The sequence below is a fragment of the Acanthopagrus latus genome, chromosome 12, assembly GCF_904848185.1.
Source record: "Acanthopagrus latus isolate v.2019 chromosome 12, fAcaLat1.1, whole genome shotgun sequence".
Lineage (NCBI taxonomy): Eukaryota > Metazoa > Chordata > Actinopteri > Spariformes > Sparidae > Acanthopagrus > Acanthopagrus latus.
The window spans coordinates 18,980,678-19,003,431 of NC_051050.1; the positions used below are offsets into that span (position 1 = coordinate 18,980,678).

Here is a 22,754-nt window from a genome sequence, read left to right on the forward strand (position 1 = left end):
GCCCTTTCCATCCTGTTTAAACAGCCTTGTTCAGAACGGCTGTGTTAACCGACCAGCCGGGCTTCAGACAGGCCTCTGGCTCCGACGGCCTCCAGGTCGTCAGCATGTCTGGCACCACATTTGGCAGCGACGTGGAGGCTCAGGTCCTAATGATGTTTGTTTTTCCCCGTTTATACTCGCCTTTTGCATCTTACTTCTGAAGCCGAACCAAGCCTTATTCCACGGGTGAGCAACTGCCGACAAGCATTAAAAAAAACAACTAAATCTGTATTAATGACGTTTGAATCCCTCGCTCCTTCAATGAAAGTCCCAGTGAGGTCGAAGTTCCCACTTAAAAGGGAAAACAGGAGTATCTATAGCAACAAACAGAAGCCGATGAGTCATGTTTTCCATACGTCCACCACAGGTGTGCCTTGTGGTCCGTCTGTACACTTGGGTATTTTGTTGTGCACCAATCTGGATAAGTCAGCAGCGGGACACCCAGAGTTTTATCTGCCATCTGATTGGCTCTCAGAAAGAGCCTTTACAGGCGCTCACGTTCTGGATCACAGAGCGCCACACAGACCTCCATGCATGATCTGCAGCTGCGGTCCCCGAGCTCAGCAGACCACATCGAGTCTGCTGGAGGACCTGGGCTGAGTCACATTCATGGTGCGGTTGATGAGGTCAGACAGTGAACACCGCAGCCGACCAGGAGATAAAACCAAACCCCAAATGTCTCTGACACCATCTCCCGACTATTTTAATATGTGGTACCAATACGACCCAAATCCTGAGACTCGGATATTCACACTCAGCGTCTCACAGACATTAAAAGTTATAGTGTTTGCTGTAACGCCGACGACAATAAAATGCACAGCATTACCGATGAGTTACGCGCGGCCCATCTGAAGCAGCGGTTGAAATGCAGCACAAGAGAGACGGTGAGGGCTGTTTATGCTCTCAGGCTGGACAATTAACATTTTTCCAAACCTTGGAACCGAAACGGAAAACAAGCCAAACGGGTCAGAAAGAGGAATGATTAAAGGTGTGTAATAGGAAGCATGTGGTACGTTAACGGCAAATCAAAGAAAGATGTTTTGGAGGAGGAAGGAGAAACGTGCATGACCTACAAATATTGTATTAATCGTATTTATTCTCAGATCCGCCCGACTTCAGGGGGTCATCCAAGTTTCTTCAGCTAAACTCAACATTTCCATTAACTCATAATAAACAAATTCATTTTTTACAGTAAAGTCATGTGGTTGTTATTCATCTTCTGGTGCATTGTTCCAGGATCATTAATCGAGCTCTTTGGATTTATTTGTCTGATATGCTGTGCGGAAATGTTTAATTAATGTACCCGTGCACTGTATTAAATATTATTACTCACTGTCACAACAGATGTTGTGCCTTTTCCTGCTTTTTCTATTCCCTTTTATTCTCTACGCACTTGTAACTGTGCCAGCCAGTCCTCATCAGAAAAGCAACCACGTAGGTCGACTATAAAAGCAGCTTATTATGACCCATATTTATGTTTCCTGTTAGACGGAAACCTCTAGTAATTATTACAGCTGAGAGAAAGCCAATCGGGTTAACCAGGCACAGGGCGTTCATTCAACAGGGCGCCGCTCATGCCCGCCTTCGAACCAGAAGTCAACTAGTGCAGTCACTGTTTCCAAAAAAATCGATGCGCGAAAAGAACAAATGTGAAATGACACGCAACAACACAACATCGTGCCGACAAAAATACTTTCACACAGCGCTTCTTGCGGGATAGCTCACCTCGCTATTGCCCTCAACTTTCCTAGCAATTACATTTCAGACAGGTTTTTGTAACTGTATAACTGGATATGAACTTTTAACCTCACGTTCGACCAAATTTTCCATCAGAGAGTGACAGCCCAGTCAGCAGTGAGCTTTTTCGACATACTAACACAGTAAAGCAACGTTACTTTCGTAGTGTAGGTATGTTTCCAACAGAAGTCACAGACCTAACACATTGATTTAACACCACAACGTTTTAAACCTAACTTCTTCTACACCTGTCGCCAGTATGCTGCAACGGCAACATTGTTCATGGAACGGTGATGTATGTCATTCTAGGAGTCTCGATTTGTTTCGGCTGTCTTGGTAAGAGGATGCGTTGAATGGTACACAGATGTTGACTCTTTGGGAAAAACAACTTTTAATGTCAAAGGAAAAGGAAACGACATTGACTACATGAAGGTTCCCCTTCACAAGACGTTCTTTCATTAGAGCGGCTGACATCAGTCCCCTCATGTTTGAGGTACGGACACAGACTTTTACAACACGGCAAACCACAGCTGGTGTCGACCATAAGTCTCCTCGCTCCTGCGCTGAGTGCTTAAGTGCTCATTACACTGTGGGATGCAGCGTCTTACAAGCTCCACACTGTCTTACCTGACGGAGTTACGTAACGGTAGCCAGTCAGCAAGTCAAAAGGGGTCCGATCCAACACCTCATTAAATCTGCAGCATCTATCAAAACCTCTACCCTGTCTGGTTCGAAGGGACACACTCCAAACCTAAATTACAGCATTAAATTGCCTGAATTTTTTAGTGTCAGACAGACTGTAACTCTGAACTCAAGACGCAGGCTTAATAAATGGACCCACATCCTGCAGCGTATTTAGGCTGCAAACTCTCGAGCCAAATTGGTATGTCATGGTGGATAAAGCTGTCGAGTTTCCTGGAATCGTCTAACACAGCATGGAGGCCATGAATACAAATTATACATCAAGTGTTAGAGATCCAAAATTAATCAGAAAATTTAATTCTGAACTAATATGGGACAGAAAATCTTGGAAAAACGAGCCGCTGCTCATTACAATTGTAGATTGTTATTGAGTCCTTTGCCTCCACGTATTCAAACCAAATTAATGCGTAAACACATATTTGTTCAAGAGGCATCTGAGTTTAACTATCAGTCTGGGTTGTGTATAAAAAAAAACAGGATTTTTCACATCCTTAGAAAACCAGCGTTGGAAAATTACAGGAAAGGGATGAAACCGTCGCTATATTTCTTCAATTCCATTTACCTGACCGAATCGCCCGCCTTCACATCTCTCTGTGAAATCACTCAAAACGCTCTCAGTTGTGGACACTGTAACATAAACCTGAACGCCCTTCTTGGAAAAACATGGCCATTACGCTAGAAGATTGATGATAGGTGCATGAGAGCATTCTCAGAATAGCCTCGGTGCAATGGGGGAACGTATCGTTACTAAAACAACAATGTGGTTTCAGTGTCTCACCGAATTTCTCGGTATCATGAAAGTGTACGTAATGAAGGCCCCCGCAAAGCCGCGGGTCAGAGCTGCGGTTGATGGTTTTGCCATGTGTAAGCTGTGAGTTCACTCTCGGACCATCTCATGACTATCCAGTTGCTCCTTCAGTCACACACCAGCTGGATACGTTCACACTCACTCACTGGCCTTTAATGCGCGTCTCACCTACACCTTAACAACGTCATACTGTCAGTGGAGACGTTTGTAAATCATCACTTCAGACACTTGACACCAATTCAGCCACGCAAGCTCTCGCTTTCTGTTTTTCACACTGACCCTCCCAACGCTACCTTTTCTCATTTTTATGACCTTTCTCTTTTTTTCTTTTCACACTTTCTGCCACGCTTGGTCCTAAAGATTACGTCAGATCACCGCTGTGATTCAGTTGAATTCATGGTCTTCAGAGAAGGAATCTAAAAGACTTACATGATCGCCTTTCTTTTTCCGTAGCTCTACAGAGGATTTGGTGAGAGATTTTGACAAGTTTTGGATGGATTACCACGAAATTTGGCACAGACGTAAACCATGTTCACACAGCCGCCATTTAAATCTGATGTTATGCTCAGGGTTGGAAGCTCACATGTTGCCAAAAGGATCATGTTGTGTGGGCAATCTGAAAAATCATTATCATCTCAGCTGCCCGCTTAATCGACAACCGATAAGACAATGTCATGTGACAATCTGCAGGGACATCTGCACCACATTTAAACACATTTTATGACCCATTAGCTACCATTAGCATTCTTTAGCTAACGTTGCATGAAACAAATCTAGGATGTGCTGTTATTTGAGAGTCAGTTTACCGCTTTTCTATTAGGCCATGTAAAACTATCAAACGATACTGTTAGCTAGGAAGTTGTTCAATGCTCTCCCTCTCTCAGCCCCCCTCCCTCACGCAGTTCCTGCTCATACCTGATCAGACATGTTCAAGCTCAAGCTGTAAACAATGGCAGAGAACAGACAACAACAACAGAGCATATAAATGCCCCACCATTGCCCACGTCAAATGGAGGAAATAATAAGACTCGCAAAGAAAAGCAGTGTAAAAAGAAAGAATTGGACAGAGCCAGAGAGAAAACAAGGATAAATATTGGAGTGTCATTTCAGAGGAGGAGGGAGCTGCGGGATGTGGAACTCAAGTGCGACGCAGATTTGGCCGCTTTTCTGCTGGTCAAGTAAGGACACCGGCTTGATATATGTTTCATTCTATGTTTTAACCACAAGGCTATGGTGGCAGTGGTGACAGTAATACTCGCAATACCGCATATTGCCATTGTTGCAGTCAAGCTACGTAGCTTGTTGGTAAATCTAGCTTGCTAGCTTCTATGCTAACTCCGGTGTTTAACTTTGTCTTTGTGGCTACTGGTTAGCAGAATTGTCTTTCAATTGACTGGGTAGTTATAACGCTCTGAAGTGATTAAACTGGTTTAGAGAAGTAATGTTACTCACGCTTCAGAAAGGTAAAATTGCAAAAATGTTGCCATCTACCGCAATGTGAGGAATATTGTTTGTTACTCTGGATATCTACAGTGACTCGGCATGAGGCACTTGTCATTGTAATTTAGTTGTATTGATCAGAAATAGAACAATCTGTGCTTATTTAGTTTTTTTGTTTTTTTTGAATCCGCCATCTTGGTTATCTGGCGTCCTTTGTTACCATCTTTGCAAGCCTGCTTGTGCATGGCAGGCTTCTCTGTGGGGAGGGTCTTCGAAGGCAGAGCTGCAGTGCAGCAGAGAGGAAGAAGGAGAGGCCTGGGAGCTATGCTTATTCAAATATTCTGGCTAAGTCCACTTTCTTCTCAAAACTCCAGACTGCAGCTTTAAGGCTCATTTATGCCTAAAGTTAGATATGTAAGCAGGCTGAGCCCTCTGTCCCTACACTTTGTCTTTATTTGTGCATTTTCTGAAAGCTTACAGATGAGGAGAAAACAAAGCAGGACTACCTTATATCATAGGGACAGTGTTAACAGAAGTTCAAATAAAACTACCACAGGAAACAACACAGAATTTCGAACAATGGCTGACATCCGAAAGAAATAGAAATTACTTTCGTTGACACATCTCAATGTATTTAAAAGCCTGCTAGCCGTCTACAATGCTGCCTCTTTCTTAACTGGTATTTTATCGCAACCTCCTCCACTGTCACCATTTTTTGTTGTTGTCGAACCTCTCAAAGATGGACGTATCTATTCCCAACATAAAGGAGACATAAATAAGCCATTATGCTCGAGAGGCGCTGAAGATGATTTACCATCCAGCAAGCAGTTTGTTTCCTCCCCTCAGCATCCATCATAAACCCACATGCACTCAAATGTCATAAACACCGGCCTACTTTACGCAGCTCAACATGTTCGTGAAAGATTCCTTGCAGCAAAAAAAACAAAAAAAAACAAAATATATCAAACAATTGCTTCAGGGTGTGAGGACAAAAAACGCCTACGCATTATTGAATGGCTTGTTGACACAGCACGAAAACAGCACAGCATTGTGCTCCACTGAGTCTTATTCCAGGTGCTCTCATTAATCCTTCATAGTTCTGGCACATTGAGAGTGAGCATGTCTGGGCTAGGACGGTCCACGGTATGGTGAAAGACAGCACATAGTGGGAGAACATAATGGGTCATTTGTTCAGATGCCGTCAACACGCTGCTGTGTTCTCACAAATGACACAGAGTACAAAAAATGCAAGATTCTGTGTCTGAAAACAACCATGTTTCCACCTAATTAGGGGAATTAAAGGCCAGCCTCTGAAATGTTGCTACGGTTAGCATTGTCCTGGTTCCCTTGACAAAAAGCCTACAGGATTTCTAATTGGAAGGAAAATAACTCTCTGGCAAACACAAGTCTAAAAATGAACACCACTTATTTGCTGAGGAATTAGGTTTTAGGGCTCATTCCTATCAACACTCCATTTTCTCATATCGATTTAGCAATGGAAAAGTTTGGGTTTGAATATTTTGCAACTAAAGTCAGCCTGTAAAGACTACAAGTAGACGAGTGTCAGCGTTCGGCGTAATGATGTTCAATACCAACCTCCATTGTTACATTTAGCCACTTGGTAGCAAGAAGCAGACAGCAGAAATTCCTTTTATTCTCTGTCTCAGTAAAAACAGATCTGTCATGTGAGTTAATGCAGAAATAGACGACATTTCAGCCCCTCCTAGCGTTTCCCTGTAGTATTACTGTTGGCACAGTGGTTGCACAGACAGCTAACATTAGCAATATGGCTCCTGCTAGCATCCTGGTTACTTTTTAAAGTCAAAAAAACAACCACAGGTATCCAAATTTTACCAAGAAAACCCAACAGCAGTGCTATTAAAAGGCAAAGAAAAGCTGGTTGTATTCATAAGGCAGGTTTTCTTATGTATTGATCTTGCCTGTGGAACTGTTTCAAACTCCAGAGGCACACAGGAACAACGAGGTGCAGTCTGAAGTTTTTCCGCAGTTATTCATGTTGTTGACCGAGTTATACCTGGGGACAGCGACCCCCGAGAAAGAGCGCCTTGTCCTGGCAGACGCACTTCCTTAGTGACACAATTCAACCTTCATTATTCCAGGAAATCCAGCCCGGTGGCCGAATAGCACAATGACTGCAAGGTTTATAGGGAACCAAATATAAATTGGATGGGGCCTTTTTTACTTGTTACTTGTTTATTTAAGTTGTCTATTTCCAGTTCAAGTGCTCACTATGTCGAACTAACTTGTAGAAGCTGTTCAAAATGTGCATAAAACATGTTTCCAGCAGTGAAATCACTGTCAGATCGCATACACAGTAATCTGCCCCTACAGACAATATTTACTGGACCGCATATCAAATAATGGAGATTGTCATTAATGTGCGTCTGTTTGAGCCCACACCACGAGAACATAAAAAGTTGTTCCCTCGTGTGGGAGTGCAGCGGCTCAGTAAGCCATTATGCGTCTGATTCTTCAGAAGGAGTACGTCATTTTGTTATGTGGAATTATAACCTACTATTCCTCATAATAAGTGGTTCATGAGCCGGGATGTGGGCCACATGTGGTGAGGTGAGGTTACTCGAGATGGAGGCTCAAATTAATGACCTTGTTTGAATGTTAAGGCGCGGACGCCGTGCCAGCTCGACCGAATTTCTTTTGTTACATCCAGACTCTTCGTAACTGGACTCTTTATTTCCTGTCTAGCAGTATAGGAGCGGGGATATAATGCATTTCCCAGAAAGACAGATGTCAGATCTCTAAACTGCAGTCCAGGAAATGAATAGATTTCTTCCACATTTCGGCCTCAGTCTCCTCCACCTTCGACAGCTACGAGAGACGGCGCACGAGGTTAGGAGTCAGACTTCATTTCGTAACAACCAAAATGCCCAGACTCCCGCTTATCACCATGTGTGCACGAAAGTCTGCTATTTCACTTTTTACGCTCGGGAAAAAAAAAAAAAAAAAAAAGAAAAAAAAAAATCACATGTGGCATTTATGGCTGTTTGCTGTTGTAACTGTCCCCATTTTTTCAGGGAGGACATTACAGGGTCGACGGATCTTAACGCCGTCCCCTGCTAAGAAGAAAGTCACAGCAACAGGGGATGTAACTGTGTAAGAACATGGTGATTTATAACAGCCTGTCCCACCTGTGACTGCCTGTTTGCTCAGGATAAATGGTTTCAGAAGGGTGGGGGTGGGGTGGGGGGGCACTGAATCTGACACAAACCGCAGGCCAAAATCCACAGCTTAAAGGATAACTCTGGTCTGTGTGCGTAGCTTTCATTCCTCTTCCTCTTCATCAGTGGGGCAAAAAATAAATGATTGGACAGGTGGGAATAAAGCCAAGTTAAGCCAGATTTGTGTTTATTTGATTAGCGTTGGTTTTAATCAGGTTTTAGTCAACAAAAAACTAGAGTCTGCAGCTGTCACCAACTTTGTGTACAGTTACTGTGCGGTTACAGCCAGCAGCTTAGCTTCCAGTAGGTGTGTGTTTTAATTGTCCCCACTAAGCACTATTTCCCCCCCAAGAACCTGTAACACTAGCCAACAACAGGATGCTGTATATCCGTAAACACGTCCAGCAGCTAAATCTTTTGAAGAACAGACACTTTGGGCTCATATGGTCAATTAGAAGCATAATATGTGATTACGAAAGTGGAGGCGGGTAATTCAGTGGGACTGTTTTAATGTGGACTGCCAATTGTTTCAGTGGCAGCCTATTATTCTGAACCCCTGCAGTAAGGAATAACTCAGAGTGGACTGAAAACCCATTCATCCAACAGCCAGTTGTTCAGAAAAAAAAAAAGTCAACTCCGCTGAAGGCCCACGTTTGAAATGCAGCAAAGAATATTGTAGAGCGACATCTGATGTCACCGTTACGTGACCTCTGTTAATGGTGGTGACGAAAGTTAAGGTTAAATGTTGTGAAACGGCCTCAGTCTGGCTAGGCTTAGTCATCAAAACTCTCTGGTCAGGAAAAATGTCATCGTTCAGTTTACAACATGGATTTTCAGGCTACTGGTGTTTAGATTATTAGGCCCTCATAAGAATAGCATGGTGACAAATCACTTAATTTAATTTTTTAAATCATATTTTAGTTTTAAAATGCTTTTATCTACTCATAGTTCCCAAGACATTTCTGGAGATTCACAGCAAAATGTTTGAATTCACAAATTACCAGCCATAAAACCCAGAATGGCTCCATCTCAATTCTCTGGAACCCCCAGAGCTGTAGACGAGCTGTATGGATCCATTTTATGGCTTATTGTCGCCAAACATTCACCCCAAAATGGCGAAAATAACAAAAACCTCTTGAATTTAACCATTTTACTGAAACTTGAATAGCAACATGGCAGTCCAGGATGATGAATGGACATTTTACAACCACCCTCTCAACAAGGTCACTTCCTTTTGTTCCCTTGTTGTGCTAAAGTGATGCCCAAACATGTACTAGTAACTAGGCATCGGTCGCACGTGTGCATGTGGGTGTGTTACGCGAGGATGCCTGTGAATGGAAACCAGGTGCTGTTGTGCTTTGCCAAGACGGGCTTGTTGTTGCATCGTCAGCGTGGTGTGTCTAGAAGTAGCTTAATGAGCTCAGCAGGACCCCTCACATCAAACGCTCCGCTAATGGCTGATAAACTCATTGGGCTCGGTCAGGCCGGACAACAAATGGGCACGTTTACGTTCGAGGGCGGCGCAGAAAAAGACCTCAGTGTGCTTCTCGGGCCCACCATTGGAAACCCAGGCCAAGTATTTTCATGAGATGTTAAGAGGAAACGGGTTTCTGCTTTATGGGAAGGCAATAAAACGTGAAATCCTTGACTGGTCAAAGGAGCAGCTTGTTTAAAAAAAAAAAAAAAAAAGACTTACGTGAGGTAAAGAATGACAAAGGCAGATGGAAAGAGACACGCTGGTGTGATGTCATAACATTTCCGTAAGAGTGGGGTTAGATGAGAGGAAGAGTCGGTATAGAAAAGAAAAAAAAAAACTACCAGTGAAATACACACCAGAGAGCTTATCGAGACAAATCCTCAGTGATTTGTAGTGATCCACCTCATATGGAAAAGGGAATAAATGTTAAACAGATGCTGTGGTTCATTTGCACGTTGTTAACAACACAGTGGGTCGTCTCTCCTCCGTGTCTTCTACAAATACTCTCCAGAGGACCCAAAACTAATAATGCTGCACACATACAGTATAAGTTACTGCCCCGAGCTTACCTCAGCAAATCTTTGTGCTTTCCCTGCATTTACTTCAACAAGATGAACATGTGTTCAAAAGAACCGCCGCCGGGATGAGACGGGAAGAGGAGAAGAAGAAAGAAAAAGACCCAAGAGGCACATTAAGGTTTTGAGGAGTGAAGTTTAATGGGATCATGATTGTCTTTGTCAGAGGTCAAATATTTAATTGGTTTATGGGACAAAAAAGCACAACCAGAGCCACTTCTACATTCACTCGGCCAACTAAAACTCTCTACATTAGATACACCATCAGGGCATGAAGCCCACAAGAACCACTTTTAGCAGCTCAGTCTCACGGAGGGTCATTACTTTTGACAAATGACAGACATTTTGCTTTTTCAAAGGTTGGGGCGAAAGGCTACCACATATTATCTTTCTCATTTCGTCTGAACACACTGTTCCCACCGAACCGTTTTCATCTCTTCCTATCAAAAGGATTTATTGTTCTTGCTGGGTGAAACTCTCCCTCTCTCTCTCTCTCTCTCTCTCTCTCCTTTTCTCTTGTATCTGGGCAATCTCCTCTCTGATTATGCTTTAGCTGGTTGAGATCAGTGTTACTCTCCGGGAGAGTAAAAATGACCTCAGTCTGACTCATTGGTCGGCATCCATCCGCTCCCCGGGCCCTACGACATGCACAGACTGACAGAGAGGCTGACAGAGTTAGACAGACATACAGATGAACAGAGAGACAGAGGTACAGACAGGCGGGGTCCTAAGGTTGACCCGTGACGAAGGAGGAAGGAGGCAAGTAAGTGCACTAGAGAGGGCGGACTGTGACCTTATTGGCCAGACTGTTGGCGGTCGAGGTCACCGGGCTACAGCCGACGTCACAGCGTGCTAGTTGTCGAAGCGGCCAGTCGCTTTCCGATGTAGATCCTGCAAAGAGAAAGACGCAATCGATCAATGTCCACTCAGCTCAGATAGAAGTCGTCCGATCACAGCTTAGCCGCTGTAGTTACAGCAAGTCTGTCGCGCTTTTGATTTCTCAACATGTTGCAGTGCAATTCTCTGGCATATATTTGGGGTCTGAATAACGAGAGCTTGCGACTCGCCAATCACGGAACCCACCAGCTATCGTCTCACTCCGATAGAGCCATTAGAGGCAACAGCCAATGTTTTGGAGCTTCCAGTGTGGTCAGCACACGCCGGATAACAAATATCTGGACCAAGAATTCTGCCTCTGTGTGATTGTTAACAGTCTGTTCCAAACATATTGAGTCTGTTGATTAGCTACTTGAGATACACGAATGGAGCTGGAGACGACCTTCGGACTGATCCCTATAAATGGGACTTCACTCATGAGTGCAGACTGCTCACTAGCATGCAACCAAAGCTCGCTCAAACACGATTTTTCAACTCTACTCGGAATAATGGAATGCAAATGGAAACGAGAAAGCTTCTATAACCATCATGTACCCCTTTTTTCAGTGTTTCCAAGGGTTTATATTAGATGTATGCATCATTTTTTCTGTATTTTCTTGGCATGCACGTTTGCATCTCTGTCCTGGTCTTTATTGGATTTAGGGAAGTCTGCATTCCAGAAACCGCTATATTCCTTTTATTGCTCAAGTTAATGTTACATTCACGAAACAAATCTCTCTAAAAGTATTTTTCTTTCTTAAGATTAAAAGTATTAAAATCAAAACATCGTGATCCTAAATGTTTTTTTCTTACTAAGACTAACTAGCTGCATGTTGTCTAATCCCTCTGCTAAATTGTGGAGCTTTTGCTTCAGTTATTTTAGCAGGATAGCACTTGGCCTAACACTCAGCCATCAAGTGCAAATTTAAGACCCCTTTTACAGCGATGTAATTTGTGAACACGTCAGCTGGAAACATTAAAAAGTCAACCACAGACAGCGTTTTAAATCAACTCATGGAGCTCCCATTAATTAGCCGGCCAGCTATAGTTGATGAACTCTGCCAGCGTCGCTTGATATTTAAACCTGGAAAATTAATGGTTGCCAGCCAGAAATGAGTACCTTCCATTGTTTACCTCTCTCTGAAATCAAGAACCAGTTGTTTCAAAAATGACTCATATTTTTATGAGGTCAACCTCCTGCTGTTATCACTGGGCTGATATACCACGTGAGAACGACTGTCTCGACAGACGTAGCAACAGTGATTAAGCGAGTGGGGCTTGCTACTAGACTGTCACAATCAAGTCTCATACAACAGGTGGAAAAAAAGAGTCTGTGTGTGTCTCACCCGACTCCAAGTGTGAGCAGGTGTGAAGCCAGCAGTGAGGGGCCGAGGATGAGGAGGACATCGGAGGAGAAGATCCCCCTCTTCATCACCTCTGTCTTCCTAACGCTGAGGGAGCTCTGCTGCTTCGGGTGCTGAAACACAAACTCTCTGCGGAGAGGAAGAGAGAGGACGAGGAGCCCGGGATAAAGAGATGCAAGGATAAAGGAAGATAGAAAGTAAAGGATAGAAAAAAATAAACAGAGTTAATGAGAACACAGGAGAGAGAAATCGGAATGCAAGGAAGGTGGTGAAGCTCAGAGAGCCTGAGACCATTAAGAGCTGCTACCTGTCAAACAGACTTATTGTACTGCAGAAGATTAAATGTCGAGCGTGGCAGTGTAAATAAAAAAACCGAGGGTGATTCATGTGTATCTCAACACTCAAAGGTGTAAACAAAACTTAAAACACAGACCTGCTGTCAGAGTCAAACTGACGAGACGCAACAGACAGCAACTAAATCACGAAACAAGCCTTGTGTTTTTCAGCCAGTGCCAAAAAAACTGAAGCGCTGAATAGTTTCTTTAATTAAACATGAGCACATTTTGTTTGGAGGGATTTATGCGGGGTAACTTTTTTCTTCACAGTGTCTCCTCTGACAGCTCGCACAGTAACGACGAGGCTCACTGTGCCAACAAACTGTTACAGCACTTAACTCACCATAAAACCACAAATTGTTCTTTTTATTTACCGGTTTGTTTGCGGATTAAACAAACAACATGTTAATTGGTGAGATTTAGAGTGAGTTTTGAACTTGAGAGAGAGAGACTCGCTGTTTTCCACCACTTTTTCACTCTTAGGCGAAGCCAAACTAATCACTTCCTGTCTCAAGCGCCACACTTAAAGGGCAGCTCCACCAAATTGACACGTTAAAGTGTGTTTACAGGTCTTGGGGAGTACTGCCGCATATGTGGGAAAAAAGGAGGAGCAATTTCTGGCTCCAGAGGAAGCTACATGTAATATGACAAATTGCCTCCAGTGATGTCAGTGACTAAGTTGCACTGTGGGTAATGTAGGCGACATGTTTTGAATTGCAGTTTAGTGGTCGAACATTGCACATTAATAACACAGTTGGACTCATGGACGGTTTAAAAACAAATGATCATATTCTTCTTTCTTTTCAAAACCTGGAGCCTACATTTCCCACAATGCAATTTTGCCACTGAGTGACATCACTGGAGGCAATTTATCAGATAACATGCAGCTTTCTCTGGAGCCACAAAAGGCTTTTTAATATTTCTTTTAACATATGGTGTAGTTCTCCTCAAGACCTGTAAACACACTTTAATGTGTAAAATTGGTGGCTTTGCCCTTTAATGTGCAAGAAAATGCTACTTCTTCAAACTGTTAGACTCTTTCACATCATTGCAAATTGTTATGACCACTTTAACAACTTATGGGTGTAATAAAATACTACTGCAAACATAAATAAATATAAAATAAAGCACATTGGATGACTTTAAGGGAGCTGGCCTTACTTTGGTGGCATATTTTCAGGTCTACTGGACCAATCCCACACCCAGTCAGTGTCCCCTCGTCGGTCAGGTTCCTCCTGCGACGTATTGTGTGCCACATGAGATGAAACGGTAGAGAAGGAGGAGGAAGGTCAAGTCAACACACAAGAGAAAATCAGGTCAGAGACAGTGATACAATGCAAACTCAGCACATGTATGATGTTGATATTGATATTCGCTTTGAGTTCAAACGAGGAAATATCAAACAACACATCACTGAGCACGACGCAAGCGCTCACATACGGCGCAAAAACAGCAGCGAACCTGTTTGACTCTCTTGGATGTCAATGGGTTTTTAACACAGATGGATTAACTATCGAGTGAGCAAGAGAGTAAATATCTCTGCAGGCTGCTTTTAAACTGGAAATGATGGCCGGAAAGTAGGAAAACTGTCTAAAGATGTTTTTTGGTAAATAATGTGATATAATGTGAAATAAGATACAATGAAATTATACTGTATGATTTGGAGTTAGAAGGGTTATTCAACCACCAGTATGGTCCTTTCTCAAAAAACATACATGTTTTTGTGTGTGACATATTACCTTAAGGGACGATGAAGTCATTTGATTAACACTAACATGTCGGTCGCTGTGGTTACATGACAAGATTTCTTCAATCCGATTGAAATCTTTCTGATTAGAGATTCCAATTTAACGCTTTTACATGGACGCTAAACAAAGTGATCGGATAAGATCTGCATTTACACGCCTCGAAGCGCTTAATCAGAATTTAAATTCTCTTTTGACACGTGCAAAGTGGCTCTGCTGGCTGCGAGGCGGCTAATCCGCCGGAGATATATCAGAAGGAGTGGGATAAGAAGTTTTCGTTGCAACTTTATCGAGAAAATTCAGCGCATTAATTTTTCTCCGTCTGCCAATAAAAATGAACAAAGAGCCCACTTTGTATTCTGGGAGCAATATCTGCGTTTCTGGTTCGGTGGGTTTTGGTTTCGTTAAACAGCTGATGAACATTCAGTTGTTTTTCGGGCCTTTCTAAGATTGTGGTGTTGAACAATCATTAAATCTGTTTCTCAAAAAAAGACAAAAAACTGACCGGTTATGCTCTATGTTTGTCCCGCTCAACACTGGCGAACATGCGAAGAAAAAATGTATTTACGCAACTGGGGAGAAACCATCGGCTCAAGCATTTTACATGTTACTGATTACTGAACGTTTCAGATCGGATCAGTCTCTGTCAGTTGAGGATGTGACATGAGGCTTTTATTCAGATCGGGCTATTGTTCTGACAATTAGTGGAATATGATGGTCCATGTGATAATGAATACCTGTATGGTGACACAGTCGCTGTCCTGCTCACTGGAAGGTCTTTGGGAACCAGTGGACTGTGGAGTCCCCACCTGTGGAGGACTGCGGGGCCGGAAACAGACATTTACTCGTGTGGGTTGAGTGTGAGGAAATGAACACCGCAATTTAATAATTCTACATTTGGGTGAGAGCAAACAACAAGCGCGGCTAAAGTAAACACATAATGTGGGAAAAAACAAGCAGCGTTCCACAGAGCAGAGAGACGAAACTCATTACTGTGCAAATGATTTTTACACCTCGCTGTGCAGCTCCGAACCCCCCAAACCCCCGAACAAAACAACGAGCTGAATCCACACAAACAGGCGGCGCCGTTACCTGTCTCGACTCCTCTCACACTCAAGCTGTGCCTCCAGAAGGATCCTCTCCAGCTCCCCCTGCAGGGCGGAGGAGATGCTGTCCTCGGGACCCGTCAGACTCTCCCTGCGGCTCACGGCTGCGATCAGCTCCTCCAGCTCGACCCAGGAGCCTGATGAGGAAACAAGACGAGCAGCAGAGTTCGTAATGATGCTCAGCCAGTCGGAGGAGGCGGAGAACAGTAGGGCTTCACGCACATATGTTAGACCGCAATGAGCCAGAGAGGAGTCGTGAGGAGGCGAGTCAACAAATCTATGGCCTTTACACTGAGTGTTTGCATAGAGTGGATCTGTCACTGGAATGAAGTGACGGCAGGAGCATTAATCACAGACAAATAAACCATCGGCTGAAGAACACTGAGCAGACGTGAGAAAAAAAGAGTCATTTAAAGGGACTGACTGATGATTTTCTTGATTATGAGAAATCGCTGAGTACAATTTACTCTTAGAGCGTCATAATGTAACGTATTTTACGTTAAAATAACAGCTTCAGAATCATGTTGATGGTTCAGTGTCTTGTAAAAGGGTGAAAGGAGTTGATCACAAAATCAGCTGTTGAAATTTTTGTATTGAAAGTTTTGTTTCATAAATGTAAATCAGTTATTCTATATAGACACTAAAAAATATTGTCAACGACATTAGATTTTCTCTGAGTGATGCGGATAATTAATAATTCTCCATTTGAACACACACACACACACACACACACACACACACACACACACACACACACACATTCATATTTTTTATTTCACTTTCTGCATAATACGAAATACATGCACAGTATGGGATTTCTGCTGCTCGGTGCTCCCTCAGTCAATTTTCTGACAACAAAAGATGAAGTTTGCCGACTGATTGCTGATGAAAATCCGTCGCAGTTTTCACTCACTGACATATCATCTGGCGTTTCCCCATAAATTATGGCGGCAGGTGACCAAATGAAATGGACCATTACCCTGAACATAACCGTGGAGTCCTCTGGGTTTGAACAGTGTTGGAAACATTCCGGATAATGTTAAATACACAACCCAAAAAACATTTTTGAACGCAGAGATGTTTGTTTTTTCCCTCCCTGATTTTTCCTTTACATTGTCAAAATCTTTGGTTCTTTTGTTTGTCATATTCTTCAGCAGCATCTTTAAATCACTGTTCCCTGCAGCTTGTGTTGTCCCCGAGTAACCGATTAATCCTACTGAGGCAGGTGGACTCATCTCAACCATATTAAAACGTTACAGCATTGCCGTGAAGTGGACAGTGAGCGGACAGGTGTGTGTGCTGACATATGGTGACTTATAAGTGGCGCCACAGATGTCCTGATGAGACATCCGATGACCTGAGAGGCGCTGAATGCAGAGGACGGACATCCGGCCGGATGGTGCTCTTACACACATGTACTAACACTCGTGTACTAAAACACACGCGCAACGAACGTCAGGGTCTGATTCCCTCTTTTCTCAATGAGTGGCGGACAGGCACGCAGCACATGAATGAATGGACGCAGGTTCACTGAGTACATGAGCAGGAAGCGATTTGCACACGCACACACAACGCACACGGGTGTGTATGGCGTGCACGCACACCCAGAGCCAAACAGTAGGGCAGGGCTAACTCAGGCTGACAGCATGGTCGCTTACGTAAGATCTTATTTCTGTTAGAGATTAGCCATTCACCCTCTCTCCCTTCCTCCCCTTGTTTCTCTCTCGTCATGCTGCCTGTATCCCTGCCTGCGACACAGGCAGCATTTACAGAAATGTCAACACCTCATCTGCCTACCAAAGTATCACTTGTCATCTATCTAATCTTCACTTTTTTTTTTTTCGGGTTTTATGACGCAGCAGCAGCAACAACAGAGGGTAGAGACATGAGTGGGAGCAGAGCTGGAGGGAGGGAGGAGGGCAGAGCGGGAAAACTGTGCCATTGCCCTAGTTATTTTTCAACAGAGGGGAGTTATGACATAACAAGCGCCTTGTTGCCTGACTTATCTATCTGTCGCCATTCTGCGGCACTAAATCAGTTTCTATGGTGCAATCCTGTACACATTCATCTGTGCCACTGCCAAATCAGCTTTATGCAATGTGGACAAGCGCTCGACGCTAAAAAGACTCAATGAGCTGCGGCACGACGGAGTCATTTCTGATTTCTCCGGGCTATGAATGTCGGCTTCGTTTCGCTGAAGGGAGGGCGGTCAGATTGTTCCAGGAAAAAACGTGTTTTCTCTTGCCTCAGATTTATATTTGTATTCGCCTTTTTTTTTTTTTTCTCTCGCATGATTCACAGACAAAGAGGCTGAGTGGTTACACGGGAATGATCCGAGAGAGGCCTCTTGTGTATGACATGAACCACAAAGGAGCGTGAAAGTGAAAACAAGCGTGTTTCCATCCACCTGTGTTCTGCTAAATAATGTCTTTCATGAAGCATGTCACCTGCATGTAGCAGTACTTACAGTGTTTGTGCTGTTGTTTGTAGCATTTACAAGGTAGCATTTATTTATACTGCTTACTACTGCCAATTATTACATAATGCAATAATCCATATTATCTACAGTGTAGTTATGGTGCAGTACGAGGCACATCTCTATTTCTGGTAGCAATTCGATGTAAGAATGTCGATACATGCATATCGTTTTGACATGTTGACAGTTTAAAGGCACACTATGCAACTTTTTACAGGCCTATAAACAGAGACAGGTCTTGATTCAAGGAAGAGCAGTTTGTGAGACCTCACATGAGTTTTAAATCTACTTTAAAGGCACATTTTTCCATTTGAATTTGTTAACAATAGAGCAAAACAGGCTTATATTTGGATTTAGGAAAGGAAGCGTACTGCACATATTGTTAACAGTTATTTTATACTATTCATGAATTTCATTTGAATATTTTGTTCTTACTTACTGTACGTTTATTTCTGTATTCTCTTTTTCTATCTTAGTATCATCTCTCTGTATTTACATATTTCTACTCTAGAGGAGCAGCTGTAACATCCCCCCATTTCCACCCTGGAAATCAATAAACTATTTTTGATTCTGAAACGTCACTCAAGCTTCCACCAGAGACACGATCAGGAGACTTTAAAGGGGTGCAACGCAGTTTTGGAGAAGAAATTCAAACTCTGAATTTTAATATTCACAACATCAATGAGGTAATAATACAAACTCAGATGTATTTATTTTTTCCATAACTTACTAAACAAGCGGTTCTCAGAGGAAAATAAGGTCCTTAGAAGATTGTTTGAAGCTAGAAAGGTGGCAGGGTCCACCACATGTCTCACTCACCAATGAACAGAGACTAACAGGCCTCATTTTCACCATGACTTTCCATCATCCGAGCTCTGACTGATGCTCTTTTAGTTCTATTTTGTCTTCTTCTTCTTCTTCTTCTTCTTCTTCTTCTTCTTCTTCGTCTTCCTCTTCTTCTTCTTCTTCTTCTTCTTCTTCTTCTTCTTCTTCTTCTTCAGTGGTCTAATGGCAGCCAACTGGAGACAAAGCACCACCAACTGTTTATCTCAAATCACGGAAACTCCTTGTTACTGGAGCCCCGTCGATACTTGATCTGTGATTCTAAGTGCCATCATTGAAAAGTAAAAAATTCCAATGCCAATATCACACATTTTATGCAATGATCCATCAGATGTTAGAATTATTTATGTGATGCAGTTGAATACATTGTCTGAAAATCACCAGTAGGCTGAAAGAGAAAAAACATACTGGGGAATTTAATATTTGGAAATTATCCTCAGCATCTGTTTCTTTTATTATCTGAAAAAAATAGTCCATCGTCTAACATTAGTTGGTGGACGCTTGGATTAATTCACTTAATTTTTTACGCATTATATTAAAATTTTGATGAAAACTTGACTAACAACCATCCATCCAAAAACAGAGAGAAGCTGGTCTCCCTCTGTAAACACCACACGCTCCACTCCTGATGTTCAAATTTCCAATATCCAGGGAGAAATCCACGATTGGCTCGCTTTTTGAAGTGTAATCCTCCAACCTCCCTTACATCATCTTCTTCATACAGTCCCCTGGGTGCCCTGCTCTCCATAACACTGCACCACGTGTTTTTTTTTTTTGTTTTTTTTTCCTTACCCAGCATCCCCTTGTGCCAAGCAATGTGCACACAGAGCACAGCGGGGCTATAAGCGTCAGGAAATCTCCACATCTTAATTGGCTTACAGAGATACAAACAGGTGAGTCAGGGAATCCGTTTACACAAAGACACTTGTCAGTGGCAACAACAATGACAACTATAAAACCTGACAGTGCCTTTTTCCTGCCCTGTGTGGCTCCTTATGCTGGTTCTGGTACCATGTCTGCAGCTGCTGGTTCATAACTGCACATTAGTCCTGCTAACACACTGAGCTGATGCATGGGGGGGGGGGGGGGGGGGGGGGGTCACTGCTCACATTGTTTATATTCCTAGTTTTCAAAATAAAATGAAACAATGTGCACACACATACACACACACACACACACACACACAGGGCAGCTCTCACACTGGTTAGCAGTTTAGCAGCTGCATGTGAGCGCACAACAAAACACCTACGTCACGGCCGTGAAGGTAAACAGAGCAGATCTGAGGCTACAGCGGCCTGGTCCCTGCACCACCACCACCACCACCACCACCAGCAGCAGCAGCAGCACTCACCGTAGAGTCCGTCCTCTGGTGTCTGCGCGCCGGACAGAGACATGGCTGAGCGCCGCGGGGGCTGCTGGATGGAGACGGAGACACGAGAGATGCTGATAGTGAGCGAGGAGGACGAGCAGGTGCGGGCAGGATTCCTTCCCTGTGCGCGTTTCTCTCTCAGCCACTCTTGTGTTTGTTGTAGTCTAGAGAGAAGGGACACGGGGCACCGACGCTGCGCTAATCCGCCTCCCCTCCTCCTCCTCATCCTCCCCCCCGCGCTCCTCTCCCTCCTCCCTCTCCCTTTCCCCACGTGTCAGCAGCAAAGAGGTAAACAAAACCAGCTCACAACAACAACAACAACAACTACAGCAACAACAGGGTGCATGAGGCAGCAACAGGTGAGCGCCCTCAGGTCTGCCCCCCTGACCACCACTCACCATGAAGATGAACTGAAAATGAAATACAATTATCGATTTACAAAAAGTAATCTAAGATATAAGATTATCCCTTAACCTTGAAATTATTATGTAAGAAACTTGTCAAACAGTTTTATGATGCACGTTTGAAAAGGAAAAACACACAAACAGCACTGTAAATCCTACATGGCACTGAGAGAGTCTTCTCTCAGCTCGCTGTTGATGGTGTTACATCATCTGTTGGAGCCGTTACAGAACCGGAGAGAGATGAAGTCAGGTCAGTTTCATGGTAAGACTGGGTAACGCTGCCTTCTGTAAGTGGTGAGTAATGGGTTGGGGCTCTGGTGTGAGGTTGACAGCTTTACAAATTTCACAAAAAAAAAAAAAAAAGTTCATATAGTTATGGGTGTTTTAGTGTTTCACTTGATTGTGTATTCTGTGGCACATCTGACTTTATTTTGTGTTTTTGTTTTTCACTGGACTTTTATTGCATAAAAAATGACTCTTTCTAGTTGCTGTATTGTTCGCAACTCGACATGTTTCTGTTTCTTGAAGATGTGTCACCTCTCACCCAAGAGGCCTCTTCAGTTCTAACTAACTGGAAGAGAGTTGCATGGTTTTTAAACTCTGTGTGGGAGTGTCCTTACAGAGTCATTAGGGCCACTTGTGGGTTGTTGATCCAACCGGCCCTCATGTGTGTTTCTAGGGCCAGGTGAGAACAGGTGTGAATGGTTGTCAAGCTGTGTCCTCTGTTCAAAGACGGCTGTTCCAGTTTGATGTAGATGGATTCTTTTACTCTTTTCTGTCTACATGCATCTAAAAGAGTCTCCTGAAAGTCTCCTGAGATGTGCCTCAGCAAAGCCCTGCGACAAAAGCAGATTCTTCTCTGGAAGTATCTGTGTCACTCCTGAGCCCAAAATATTTGCGTCTTTGCGCTGTCTTTGAACATAATCTGGACATGAGTTCAACATCAGTGAACTTTACGGAGGGAAGTTGCAGCGACAGCGAATAGCAAAGACCTGTTTGTGGTTGATCCCTCGTGCTGAGTGTCAGTCTGCCTCACCGTCCTTAACAACACCCCATGCCCCATCTTCTTTCACAGAAACAAAGCAGTTTTCATTTTATTATGGACCAAATTGTTGGTTGAGGGTAGTTTTGTCAGGTTGTCACTAAAAACCACTGGAAAACATCCTCTGAGGACCATGAAAGTCAATATAAAATGTAACGGAAATCTTCACTGACAAGGTTAGAGTTTATTTTAAAAAAAAAAACAAAACACATGTGAGAAGGACCACGCTCAGCTCACCGTCACAAATACCCCGAATAAACGGCATGAACACTTTTACATAAAAGGTGAATATGTGTGGAGATAATATTGAAAGTAAAGACACGTGTACTCTTCTCTTGAGGTGAAAGCACATCCAATTATCCGGAGCTACCGGAGCTTCACGGTGATCAACAGAACAGTGAAGTCAAACCAAAAGACTTCACATAAATAAACACAGTATTTATGCCTTTAGCCTTCATCATGGAAGTGCGTCTTGAAAGTGAAGAAACTGCCTTTTTGAAGCATTTTCTTGTGCGTGTACTAAAAAAAAAAAAAAAAAAAAAGCGAAATATACGTCACTGGAATAAACAAGGAAAGGAAAACATATTTCATCAAACACATGCAGGAGACGTGGTCTGTTTTAGTTCTGTGATTGTTTAGATTTTTCCTGAGCTAATGTTGGCTCCCCCGGGCTGAATTATTATTCCAGTCCAGCCCCTGCATGACTCCACTGCCGAGCAGTACACATCATTTATTTGTCAGGTTCATGGATGGATTATGATCCAATGAGCCCCTGGGCACAGACACGGAGGCAGGCCTGTGTCGCTTTCAGCCGCTTCGCTTCTCTTTCAGCGACATTTTGCAGGTCATCCATCGCTCATAACTGCTGCTGGTGAAAACTACACCTGAACTAAAGCATTTTGTTACAGTAATCACAAAAAAGGGTCGATTTATTTTCAAAAACATTTAAAACGTAAAATGAACCTCGTCCTCGGTGTCATCCAAAAACACATAACAAGCAAAGAATTTCCTCTGAGTGGCGGCCATTAGACCCGCCTGTTTTTATAACTAATACTCATGTAGCACACAGTGGTACAGCACAAGTCAAAGTGCAGCAATGTGACACTAGAATTCCAGGTTCGTGACACGGTTTATCACTCCACACTCAGATTCATTACTCCATGAGTTGGTTGGTCCTGTCGAGCTCAGAGGTGACAAACACCTGGATCGTTTCATCCAC

General features: G+C 43.2%; 2 protein-coding genes across 2 annotated transcripts in view; one reads left to right on the top strand and one right to left on the bottom strand.

Moving 5' to 3' along the window:
- thbs4b (thrombospondin 4b) overlaps window positions 1–13,785 on the bottom strand; it is a 33,882-nt gene extending 20,097 nt beyond the window's left edge. The window contains exons 1-3 of the mRNA XM_037117299.1: window positions 13,712–13,785; window positions 12,198–12,344; window positions 10,769–10,866 (exon numbers count right to left, since the gene is read on the bottom strand). Of these exons, the coding sequence (XP_036973194.1) occupies window positions 10,769–10,866; window positions 12,198–12,258 (159 nt within the window). The 5' untranslated portion in view covers window positions 12,259–12,344; window positions 13,712–13,785. The remainder of the gene's footprint in view (window positions 1–10,768; window positions 10,867–12,197; window positions 12,345–13,711) is intronic.
- A 5,566-nt stretch (window positions 13,786–19,351) lies between these two features.
- Window positions 19,352–22,754, top strand: part of LOC119030004 (nascent polypeptide-associated complex subunit alpha, muscle-specific form) — a 50,442-nt gene continuing 47,039 nt past the window's right edge. The window contains exon 1 of the mRNA XM_037117295.1: window positions 19,352–19,613. The gene's annotated coding sequence lies outside the window, so the exon portion shown is untranslated. The remainder of the gene's footprint in view (window positions 19,614–22,754) is intronic.